The sequence below is a fragment of the Anoplopoma fimbria genome, chromosome 11 (genome assembly GCF_027596085.1).
Source record: "Anoplopoma fimbria isolate UVic2021 breed Golden Eagle Sablefish chromosome 11, Afim_UVic_2022, whole genome shotgun sequence".
NCBI lineage: Eukaryota > Metazoa > Chordata > Actinopteri > Perciformes > Anoplopomatidae > Anoplopoma > Anoplopoma fimbria.
The window spans coordinates 21,806,055-21,819,127 of NC_072459.1; the positions used below are offsets into that span (position 1 = coordinate 21,806,055).

A 13,073-nucleotide genomic window follows, 5' to 3' on the forward strand; every position below is an offset into this window, starting at 1 on the left:
CCAATGGCAAAGACTAAAAAACAAACAAGCTCAACAAGACAAGTGTGTGTCTTTCCTCTTGTGGCATTTCATAGGCTACAACTATTGTCAGGTTATCTCTTATATTAAGGAATTCTTTATTTTTAAATGTGTTACAAACGGCCATATTATCTGTATATTATTACTAGAATTGTAGGAAGATGCTGAATTCCAATGTCACAGAAATAGGTCATTTAGTGTTTGTTTTTTTTACTAAATACAAGCTTAATTGTATTAGAATTATTAATTAAACGACACAATAAATAGAAAATAAATGAAACGACAGATAATGCATCAGTGGAAATATCCACTTTTTTATTTCATACACCAACGTTGGTTAGAATGTCTGCAACTTGGTTCAACTTGAAATTAACGCACCTCAGAATTCCGATGACTTTAATTTTTATTGTGTTTCATCATATAGACAGTTGCAAGTGGACTGGTTTTTACACAGTCTGTTGGAACCCTGGAAGAGTCTTCAGGTTTGTCCAAACCCTGCGTATCTCTGTCATTTTATTAATTAACATTTTTCAAATCTCCACCTTACAGTGTTAAAGCTAACTATGTGACAATAGACTCTGTGTCAGTGTATTGATATTGTATCGTTTTTACTTTAACTGTCATTTGTGTCTTCAGAAAGGTGCTTTCATTTATCACTTTAATTATGCAGCAGGTGACATCTGGGAAGAAGAGGAACGTTACACAGTACAACTGGTATATGTTCTCTGTGCTGAAGCTCTGTGGTAAGATATATTTCCTGATAACCAGCTATGTTGTGTTTAATATATAAGGCATCAGCTAATGGAGATCCAGTTAATAGAAAATAAACAGTAACTATTAGTAACTATTGCACCTCTACCCATTATGTAAATATGTATATAAAGAAAAGCACAGTATAATATGCAATAAAAGTCATAGTATGTCGTAAAAAAATCTCATAAAACACGTCATAGTATAGTACGCCATAAACATATCATTTAAACGTTATAGTATGTTAAAAACAGTTATAAAAATGTCATAGTATTGGATGATAAAAAGTTTGTTTGGTATTTTGAAAAAAAGTCATAGAAAAGTCACAATATATATTATCCCAAGACCCAGAAATGTAAAGTGCATCAACTTCAGCCAATATGCTGTACTGCTTCAAGCGCTACATTTACCAGCAATATGAGCAGATAATTATTTCTGAGTTTAAATAACTCAGAAATAATTTATTTTTTAAAATACCATAGTTCAACGAACATACTACTGACATACTATTGTATGACTTTTCAACGTATAATACTATGACTTTTTTAATTACTTTTATGACATTTTTTGTCTTAATTTACTATGAATACCTTATTTTTCGCCATTCTATAGTATGACTTTTTTTGACAACTTATGAAATTACTTTTTTTTTTTATAACTTTCTGACACTAAACTCACCTTTTTTATGAGTCATCATACTATTCTATTACTTTTTTCGACAAACTATCTTGACTTTTTTCGACATGCTATACTATGACTTTTTTATGACTTTTTCAAAATACTTTAATATGGCTCTTTCTGACTTTTTTCAAAAATACTATACCAAGACTTTCTTTGACATACTATACTATGACTTTTTTTCAACTTTTCCGACATACTATGCTATCATTTTTTATCACATTTTTCGACATACTATACTATGCCTTTTTTTCCCGATATATTGTAGTACTTTTTTTCGACTTTTTTTGGCGTACTATATAATGACTTATTTACAACTATGATATTTCATACTATGACTTTTTAAAAAAAAAATTATATAATATTTTTCATGGCATATTATACTTTGACACTAGTATGGCATACTATAATATAATATTTCATACTATGACTTTTTATATAATGTTTTTATGGCATGCTATAATGTGACATTTTTAATAAAATATTTTACTATGACTTCTATTGTGACATTTTTATGGCATTTTTCATGACATACTATAGTCTATACTAAAGATTTTTTTATGATAACTACAACCTTACTACAAAAACTACTAATGCTGCTAAAACACCAATTACTGCTAATACTACTATAACAACAACATCAACTACAACAATTGCAACTAAAATAACTTCATCTAACTCTTCAACAACTACTACTAGTTGATTTGATAGTTACCAAATGTTTGTTCAATGTGCTCCACTAGTCGTCTCTTGCCGGCACTTCAAGTTCCTTTGTTCATTCAGCAATCTGGACACAAAACAGAAATTTACATCAACATTTATTAAACATATGTAGTCCCTCATTTTCCGTTCAAAGATCCTTATTCAGCATTTTTAAATACACTTTTTAATTAGTTTTTATGGAAGATCAAAACCAAATACAACACAAAACACAGGTAGGTATACTGGGTCATCCGTTGATAATATGAACATGTAATCACAATGTACCTTGTGTAATGTAATACATTTTCAATATATACTATGCAATTCCCCAGTTTTCATTCTATACCATCTACTATCAACAGAAAAAAGGCAAAAATGTCAAATGAATATCTTTTAAAACAATAATAAAAGACTCTAGAGAATGTTTTGCTTTACTGGTGTTTCCCTATTCTGTGAATTTTTCCAGTTCGGATCTCGTCTTGGAGGCAGTTGAGATGCTGATGAGACAACCTGTGGTTTTTCAGCTGCTTGGCCAGAGTAACAAAAACCATAGTACAGGCCTATAAACATAATCATGTCGTTGGACTGTTCCACCTGTGAACAGACGGTAATGTTTTTTGTTTTCTTGACTTATTCCTTTAAAAACATTTATATAATTCTAAAAAGAAACAATTTCAGAACAGGATTAAACATTATTTATAATTTAGATACAACTAAATATTGTTTCTAGAACAGCAAAAGTAATTTTACAACTGCAAAATCACTACATAAAGTCATTAATATTTCACTGGAAACTAATCTAAAATGTCAATAAAATAAATAACATTCATAAGAATTAGAACTAATAATGCCAAGTTTTGTTAAATTAAAAACAAAATTAAAATTTCATTTATTTCTTTATCATTCAATTAAAATAGGTCAATGTTGTATGCTTTCAATATTTAACAACATTAAACACAACACAGCTGGTAATGTGAAAAGATATCCTACCTCAGAGTTTCAGCACAGAGAAGATGTGTCAGTTGGCCTGTATAATATTCCTCTTCTTCCCAGATGTCTTTCTTTGAGGCTGCATATCTGCAGGTTTGTGACAAACAAAAGCACATGTTTGAGCAACAGAGATGACATTTAAAATGATACACAATACAATAAACTTTTAGATTTTCTAGTTAGCATTGACACTGAGAGGGCCATTACAGACTACACATTATTAAGTGTAAGTATTTTCATGTTGTTCAATACTGCCTTTGACGTCGGCAGCAGGATGAGGCCTCAGAAGGTCCTGAGCTCCTTACTCTCAATAACACTGTAAATACTTTAAATAATCTGTAAAAAACATGCAACATTTTAGCATGTTGGTGACGTGACATTAGCCATGATGAAGAGTAAACAGGAGGTTTATGAAGAAATATCTGCTGGCCCCACGATATACACCTGTAGTGTACTTTATGTTAACAATTTCTGCATGACAACCCATGACAATGAGGCAAGAAAGGACTGGGAGGAGGAGCTGCACGCTGATATATGGTGTTATTGGTGTCTGGATGTCAATGATATCACTGAACTCAAAATTGATTCACTGAATCGACTAATACATTATAATACATCATAATATATCATAGCAGTTATATTTTAAACACAATAACCAGCTGCAGTATGCATTTAATGTATTCAGTAATGCATCAATAATTATAATCCATTAATATAATATAATATATATTTATTTGAAATGGGCCATTCTGAATAATGAGTAATTTAACTTCTGAAATGTTATTAGTAATTATTTTTTCAATTAGTTTCATTTCTAATACTTTTGTACTTTTGTATTTAACTTTGCAAAGTATTTTTACACTCTTGTATTACTAGTTAGACTTTGGTTTTAGCGTTGAACCATTAAATTGGCCCGCAGGTACGACACTACCACCGTGTGCATAGTGTCAAAACTCTTCTTTCCCATAGTACACCGAACACACCACACGTCCACCTGTACACCTGTCCTCATGACGCAGGTTCACAGAGGACAGGTGTGGTGCGGAGGAGTGGGTGTGGTGCGAGGCTGTTCTTCTTCTTTTGGTTGTGTATTGGAGGTTGATTACTCCCCCCTAAAGGAATGGAGTGTGGAGCAGCAGGTTGACAGGAAAATACATTTATATTTTAATAAATAAACCCGAATTCTCTCTATTATTCCTGTTGATCTTAAGTCATTGTTTAGAAGATTGTGTACTTTCTTCGATGCCTTTCCTTACAGATACTCCGATTTAATATTATGTTTTCCATCGATTAGGATGGCCCTGCTATTAATTCCCTTCTTTTTTTTGTCTATTAGTACATCTTTGACAATTTTCAGTTTAGGTGCTTGCCTATTCTTTAGAGTGTTTGGTTTAATCCTGTATGTCTCAGACGGATAATGACTAGTTCATCTATAAGTAATTCACTAACACCTAAATGTTTTTGAAAACTCCCTGTGTCACAGTATTTATATACAGTATATATATATATATATATATATATATATATATATATATATATTTGCTTTTTGTCCAGGGAACCAGTGTGATGATAACTTCCAGGGTTGGCCTACAAAAAATAAGTAATTACTATTATGATGTGATTTTAAATGATGATGTAATGCCATAATAGTCGGGGAATCAAATTCTATCTGGAGCAAAATGCTCTCCCTGTATAAAGAGAGATGATGATGATGACAATATTTGTTCAACCACTTAAATCCTGTCAAACAAGTCTTTTTCTCCTGTTTGATCACGTTTGTTCACTTGTATTATACGGTGTCGCTTGTCCCCTCACACACGCTTTCATGGTTTTGCATAAAGTGTAATAACTCAGGTGACTCATTAGTTCCAATAAATAAATCTATATGTGTTTAGAAAGTCTACTCTAGATTTGAATACTTTTAATAGACCAAAACGTATTGCACATAATTACACAAGTAGAATAACAACAGTATCATTATCCAGTATTTTTGAAGCTTTGCTTGACCTTAGCACTGGAACAATCTCATGAAGGTTCTAAGACACAGTTAATATCACCCCCTTATATTCATTCATGCAAATGAAAAAATATATATATATTACTCAAGAAATCAACATTACCCCAATTGTGGGCATACACATTTACACACACTGCCAGCCTTTAAATAAATAACAAATCCTCCTTAATTATTATGCAGCGACCATGTTTGTCCCTTATGATGTTTGGCTCTTCAAACTGCACATCTAGGTGCAGGGAAAATATCCACCCCCATACTTTTGCTAATTATTTCCCAATGGTTCGTTTTGGTTGATCCTTATATAATTAATTAGTAGTATTTTTTTATGTTTTAATTGAGAAAACGAGTCACTGTTCTCATGTCAAGGTGATTGTTTACCTGGATATGGTCTCTCTCTCTCTCTCTCTCTCTCTCTCTCTCTCTCTCTCTCTCTCTCTCTCTCTCTCTCTCTCTCTCTCTCTCTCTCTCTCTCTGTCTCTCTCTCTCTCTTTCCATGGTGATGTGTGTTACCACCTTATCACTCAGCTGCTTTGGTCACACCCACCTGCTCCCCCCCTCCCTCCCCACTACTTATAACTGGCTGACAGCCATAAAATTAAAATTAGAAAGCCGGAAAAAAGTCACTCAGAGGCTCTCTCTCTCTCTCTCTCTCTCTCTCTGTGTGTCTCTCTGTCTCTCTCTCAGATATCCAACAGAGCGACGGTGCCACTGGGAGTACATTGTGGCTCATTGTGGAGGACAGAATAAATAATACACCGCTGTGCTCCTGTGATCTCTCTGGCAGTCTGCTCCCCACAGCAACAGCCTCCATCACCAGGGTGAAGGTAGGGAGACCCGGGTCTACATCTCCTGTGAAAAGGTAAGCAAGAAGAGTGACTCAACGCAAACCGACTGTGATTTAAAGTTATGTACTTGATTCTCTGTGTCTTTTGGTAGTTCTTTTTTCTTCAAGTGCCGGTACCAACAATGAAAGAGATCCATCAAACAATGATCCTCTTGTCCCCCTGAGACCTGCCTGCAATTATTGTGCTCAATGGAGTCCTTTGAGAATGGTGTGTGTGTGTGTGTGTGTGTGTGTGTGTGTGTGTGTGTGTGTGTGTGTGTGTGTGTGTGTGAGTGTGTGTGTGTGTGTGTGTGTGTGTGTGTGTGTGTGTGTGTGTGTGTGTGTTGTGTGTGTGTGTGTTTTTTTATGGAAACTGGTCAGTCAGAGAAGAGAGATTTTGTTGTTTGTCTAAGATCAACAAACACATGCAGGTAGCGTTAACAATGCCAGTTTCTCCTTGGTGTGTTGGAAGGGCACACTGCATCTTTATTTTTTGAGATTTTTGCATGTGGCTTTTGCATGTGGCTTGTTAATACATCACCAGGCCGACTCCTCGTTTTTTGCATATCGCTGACCATGAGGAAGTTCAGAGGTGACAGAGGGAGTTTTGGGGGAGTCATGGCAACAGCTCATTATGTTTCCTGGCATCCTGGCCTCCGAATGTATGATTAACTTGATGAGGACCAGCTTCACTGTAACAGCAAAAGCAGGCTTAAAGAAATGGCAAGACACTTATTTTTAATATTTTTATTTTTTTTATCATATATGTTTACCTGAGGTGACATTTACAGTAGATTTGAGTGTATAAAGATAACCGGTTGTAGGCGTGGATTAAATAATAGTGCGAAGAGGCCATGAGGGATATCCCAATTCTCAGAAAGCAGCCTGTTGCTATACACAGTTGGGTTCTGCTCAGTCATTGTGGTTTGGGATAACACATTGTCTGTTTTTTCACGACAAACAAAGGGCACTGTTTCCCATCTGGGAGGTACACACACACACACACACACACACACACACACACACACACACACACACACACACAAAATGGAAGTGACTGAGAACAGTAGAGGTTGTAAAAAGGAGTGGGAGGAGGAGATTTTTTGAGACAGGATGCAGACAAGATGATGAAGACAGATACATGTTGAGTATCTGTGTGAACACACTGAAGAGAATGTGTTGTGTATTCATGTGACAACAGATAAAGAGGCATTTAATTGGCTGTTGTTTTACCATGTACCTCCATTGGTTAATACATTACAACAAGTATCGGCACCATAACGTCTAATAGAGCTATGGCCGCGACGGATCGGCTGGCTGACCTCAACATTTTCCATACAAACACAGGTGTCTTTGATATACTTCATTTGTGTAGTCAATGAGTTTATCACTTCTCAGTATTATAGCACAACATTCTCAATTTGAATGTCGCAGAGAGATGAAACATATCTGTGAGTTGGATTTCTTTAGAAAATACAGTGAGTTTTACTTCCTCAATCGTCACCTCTCTACTTCCATTAATTCAAACTAAACAAAGCCCTCACCCTGTAAGGCGATATGTGTACAGTAAATGTCCTCAGAGGGGAAATGAAAGGCTCAAAGCACTCTAAGTGTTTGAGAAAGATAAGTTATTAAGCTCACAAATGGTCAAAGGTGAGGAGTTGGGAAAGTGGCAGGTGTTTTCCCCCATCCCCCGTTCTCCCCCTTCCATCTCACACAGGAAACGGCACAATCCCACTGTTAATGTGTCACCTAATTGGCAGTACATAATGACAGTGACACTTGGAGCCACACGTCATCTAGATGACTAATGCTGTGCACACAAATTACTGTGATGTTCGTACAAATTGTTGTTGAATTGGTATCATGATGAATGAATAAAAATGTTTTATTCATTTTTCATGAGGCAAATATAACTTGAACGCTGTCAACAAATGCTGGACAGTTTTGATCGACCGGTGTCTTTTCTCTTTTTTTTTCATCTATAGGTAAAACAATCAGCATCAAAGATGGGATGCTTTGGATTCCTCAAAGGCATGATGTTTGTCTTCAATGGCATCATCTTTGTAAGTTTGAATTTTCCTGCAGGAAAAACACATTTTAGTTCTGTGTGCATCACAAGTAGGTTGCACTGTGAAGGATGTGGTAAAATATGCGAACAAATGGCGAAGCAAAAGAAAAAAAAAACTGGGTTGGGGGGGAGGGATGAGGAAACAGAGTCAAGGAGGAAGTGGATGGATCCGTCATGCTTAAATACTTTGTGCAGAGACAATTAGGTGTTCAGGGCTTGGTCATTGTTCCCGAATTACGTTATTTAAAACTTCATTTCACTAACAAAGACCACGCTTATCACGATATAGGTTATGACTGATTTATTACGAATGTGAGTCAGATGGATGGGTTAGGGAAGGGGGTCGAAGGGATGAGGGGATGAAGGGATAAGGGTCGAGGGATGAAGGGGTAGGGGTCGAGGGATGAAGGGGTAGGGGTCGAGGGATGAAGGGATGTAGGGAAGGGGTCGTGGGAAGAAGGGATGAGGGTAAGGGATGGAGGGTAAGGGTAAGTGGATGGATCCGTCATGCTTAAATACTTTGTGTAGAGACAATTAGGTGTTCAGGGCGTGGCCATTGTTCCCGAACTACGTTATTTAAAACTTAATTTAAACCCTCCCTGCTTGGTAAATGTTCGTAGGATGAATAGTACTCCCCATGACAAGTAAACTGACCTTTACAGTACATTTAAAATCAGCACCCCTTAAATCCTTAAGATCTTTTCCCATTTCTCCTCTCTTCCTGTCTCTTCTTCTCCCCGTCACTCCCCCCTTAGTTGGCAGGTGCTGCCATCCTGGGCGTGGGGATCTGGGTGAAGGTGGACAGCGGCTCCATCCTCGGCTTCCTCGGGAAAATTGAAAACGCACCGGCAGAGCTCACTCAGGTGCTCAACGTCGGCTACCTGCTGATTGCAATAGGAGCGCTCCTGCTCGTCATCGGCTTCCTAGGCTGCTGTGGAGCCGTCCGAGAGAGCAAGTGTATGCTGCTGCTGGTAGGTCTTTGTCTGCTACTTTATGGAGGGTTGAAGGAATAGTCAGCATCTTTAGTAAAACAGTTGTAATCTTTTTGTTGGATAAAAATCACTCTCAAGATAAATGGTATCAATGTCCTCATCTCCCTCTTGACAAGGGGGTGAAAAAGCATACTTTTCAAAAATTCACAAGTTGTTGGTGCATTCAAACTTATTGTCACACGCATAGTTTCAATAGATTCCATCCAAATTGGGGGAAAGTTTTGACTGAATTGCCAGAAAATGGGCCAAAAATAAAATGTGTGTTCAAATTTTCAATCACTTCCGATATGTGAAAATTTGGAGTTGGGTATGTTGAGTTAACAGCAGGTGGGGCTAATTTTCCAGTTGGTTGCCATTAACACTTTGGACCAGCAGAGGGTGTTATGGGATCATGTATTAAAACTCATGTATTCAAACCTCAAACTATAGAAACCCAATGGAAAACATGACAGATTATGATAGTTATGTGTTTCATGTATTAATTTGAGGAACGTTACCGTTCAAATACAGGTCTGATGTTTTGGTGCTGTTATTTCTCACTGGGGGAAGCTCGACTGACAGTTACATGTTTCATATATGTCATGATTTTGTTAATTAAGTCTTGTTCCTTTGCACTTTGTCACATTTTGTCACAGTTTTTCGTAAACGTTTTTGTGATGTTTTGACCTTTCTTCTTTTCTAATTTCCGGCATTCACATTCCTATTTTTAATATGCAAACTGAAAACGCACTTTAAAAAGGTGAAAGAAAACACACTTAATGTGGCTTACTATAGACGGATGACGATTTCATAGAGGGAAATAAAAATATTTTCCCTCTATCGGAAATGCCATGAAAAGTTGCCATGTCATTTATTTAAATTATACATTTCTGTAAACCACTGAATTTGGACCTTTTTTGCATTCAGGCAGTTCAAGTGACTTAGTATGTTGAGTGACTCTTACTGATAGTTATATGGTATATAAAAAGTATAACAAGTGAGAATGGATCAAAAAAACACAGGACCTTCAACCAGGAAACAGCTGGCCGTGTCTTGTGTGAAACAAAAATAAATCATTGACTTTATGCTTGTTACATAAAGATTATTACGTTTATTACACAATGTTGAGTAAGAGTCTGCTGAGGGCAGTTATTTATTAAGAGCTATTGTTACGTTACTTTATATTAATATTTTAACAAAAATAACAAGGTTTGTCTCTAACCTTAACCATGTAGTTGTGTTGCCTAAACCTTTCTAATTGTTTTCTCAACATTTACTGATACAAAAAGTTTGGTTCAGAAACGTCGACATTCGGTGTATCCCCTTGGTTTTGCAAAATCATACAATGGCAAGATTTTTTTGTGACAACTTGGTTGTGGATCCCCATTCCAATAAAATGTGTAACGTTCTTTTCTTTTCTTTAATAGTTTTTCGTCATAGTCCTGGTGGTCTTCATTGCGGAGGTTGCAGGAGCAGTGGTGATCTTGGTATTCAGACCCTTGGTAAGTCAACAAAGGAACTTTTCCACCATCATGACAGGTGCTGACATCTGGTACTTGATAGCAAATGCTTCTGTATGATTGCAATTTAGGCAGACGAGTTGTTTACCAAGTTTGGCACAGCTGCAGTTCAGAACATCAAGAAGGACTACGGGAAAAATCCTGATGTCACGGGACTGTGGAATACTACAATGAACACGGTATGTAATTCTGCTGAACAAAAAGGTGATCGTTTTCACCCCATTTTGCTGATGCTTTGTGTAACAGAGTCTCTTTTGTCTCCACATTAGTTAAACTGTTGTGGATTCTACAACTCCTCAGACTTCGTGGGCTCACCATATTATTCGGACAACGGAAACCAATACCCACCGCAGTGCTGTCCAGGCATTGTTGGCCCATGTAACCAAACGGTGGCTGACAGTGTCACGGTATGGGCTTTGGTAGAAGTAGAAAAAAAACAAATCACCCATGTGAATGATCCAAAACACATTTTGAATTAATAACATGTTTTTCTATTTCTTTTACCCCCACTTAAAAAAAAAAAAAAAAACTCAGACAATTACTGGGTGCTTCCCAAAGATCAAGCAGCTGATTGACGACAACACAGTGGTCATTGTGGCAGTGGCTCTGGGAATTGCAGTTCTGGAGGTAAAGCCTTATCTTTCATCCCACTTTAGATAAACCAAGAATATATATTTCAAGTTAAAATCAACACTTGATTAGCTATGAAAAAAAATATTTGAATATATATCCTTTCTTTTTTTTTGCACAAATTTGTCTTACTTTACTTTTTAATTGCGTGTCTTAGTAATATACATATTCTCCCCAGATATGTGCCATGGCTGTTTCAATGATCCTTTACTGCAGAATAAAATCCAGGGGGGACTAACTTCAAATGGTAAAGGCCTTGGAAGGATGATTCTTTCTACTTCCTCTTTTTTTGCATCTGGAAGAGCGAAGGGCTATGCCTTTATTTAGCAAAAAATGCCTCGTTATTAAGGGCAGTTAATGTCATTTCTCAGGCAATCAGAATTTACTGAATGACATAACAAATCTATTTTTACCATGTTTAAATCTATCTAACAATTGCCGCATATGAATGTAAATGATCTATTTCTTAAGAACACTACACTTTGTAAAACGGGCTACACACGCTGCCTACTTCACCAGAGTTCTTTTTAAATCTGCTACTACCTGTAACACATGGCCAGTCAATGAGGAATCACATAATGCCTGCGTTCATTGTGATAATGAAACAAAGGCTGGTATATTGGGCATGGGAACCACTGTTGTTAATGTTGTTGCCATGATGCAGCATGTAAAATAGCATCAGATTTGATGCACTATTTCTATGTATGTTGTATGATGATCAATTTTGAAATAAAGTGCAATGTATTTCTAGACCCTGGTGAGTTTTTGAGTTGGTCATGTGCATCTGTGAAATTTTGCATTTGTATTGAAGTGGAGTGAGGACCTGCAAACTGCAGCTTAACAGTAGCTAATAATCATTCTTCTACCTGTTTTATCATGCAACAAGAAAAGAGGTCTGATTTTAAAAAATGTTTTTCTACAAGCACATGAGAGTTAAAAGTGCAGCCACTGGATCTAAATTATAAGTGGGTTGCATATTAGTGCCACTGGGTGTTGCTTGAAACTATTGAAACAGTGGAAGCATGAGCTCTGATTTTCCATGAGATTCTGGATTTTGTTTAGACAAGATAACATGTACCACATATATTATTTATCTGAAAGTTTATTTAGCTTGATAAAAAACATAATGGCAGATGTTAATATGTAACTCGGAGCAAAAGCCGTTTACCCTTTCTTTTAGATAGGCTGGCTTTTGGATTTGCAACATGCATTTACAAAGGAACAGCCACCATTAAGGAAACTGTGAGTCCAAAACCTGTTTGTCCACATGATTGAGCAATGAAACACTTTGGACTCTGGCTTGATTTGCTGCTTTACACTCTTTAGTTAGTTACTTGGTTAGTACAGGAACAGACTGAGCTCAAACAAAGATGAAGTTTATCAAACTGCTGCTGAAGATTTTTGTGTAACTTAAATTCAATCAGGAGAGACAAGTCAGATGGGGAAAAGATAATTGTTTATTATTAACAGATGATATGTGATGATAAAGTCTTGACAGAGTCTTTGGCACTTGGACTCAGCAGGGAGATTCGTAATCGAGGAGCGTCCCCCTATGGAGTCCAGACACTGGTGGTGGTGGTGGCTGATGAAGCTGTTGTGGAGATGGGTGGAGATGGGGAGGTGGAGGGGTGCGTAGTAACAGCATGAACGTACTGAGGGTAGAGAGACAATCATATTTAAAAAGAGACAGAAGTAAGATGATAGGCTAACAATGTAGTTGTGTCGTTGTGCTATTGGATTGAGGAGACCAGCTGATCTAAAAAGCTGATATCATGATTGACAGCCTCAAACAATGACTGCGTGGAAATTATGAGTGAGCATGCGTGAGGAGAGAATGGCAGACGTATGAGAAAGAGTATTGTCTTTCTGACTGAACTTAGGCTAGAGCTTCATTAGTCCAGCC

At 36.8% G+C, this 13,073-nt stretch overlaps 1 protein-coding gene across 1 annotated transcript; it reads left to right on the plus strand.

The window, feature by feature from the left end:
- The first annotated feature begins 5,770 nt into the window (after positions 1-5,770).
- On the plus strand, positions 5,771-11,914 carry tspan34b (tetraspanin 34b). Its single transcript, XM_054607843.1, has 8 exons — positions 5,771-6,014; positions 7,967-8,044; positions 8,805-9,020; positions 10,448-10,522; positions 10,612-10,719; positions 10,810-10,947; positions 11,075-11,167; positions 11,349-11,914. Exons 2-8 carry the CDS (start codon positions 7,988-7,990, stop codon positions 11,406-11,408), a joined length of 747 nt encoding a protein of 248 aa, XP_054463818.1. The 5' UTR covers positions 5,771-6,014; positions 7,967-7,987; the 3' UTR covers positions 11,409-11,914.
- The last annotated feature ends 1,159 nt before the right edge of the window (positions 11,915-13,073 follow it).

What these genes read in the sequence shown, in the direction of transcription:
- tspan34b (XM_054607843.1), top strand. Translation starts at nt 7,988, where the DNA reads ATGGGATGCTTTGGATTCCTCAAAGGCATGATGTTTGTCTTCAATGGC. An exon ending in GCAAGTGTATGCTGCTGCTG is followed by an intron (nt 9,021 to 10,447) that starts GTAGGTCTTTGT and finishes TTTCTTTAATAG; the next exon opens with TTTTTCGTCATAGTCCTGGT. An exon ending in CGGTGGCTGACAGTGTCACG is followed by an intron (nt 10,948 to 11,074) that starts GTATGGGCTTTG and finishes AAAAAAACTCAG; the next exon opens with ACAATTACTGGGTGCTTCCC.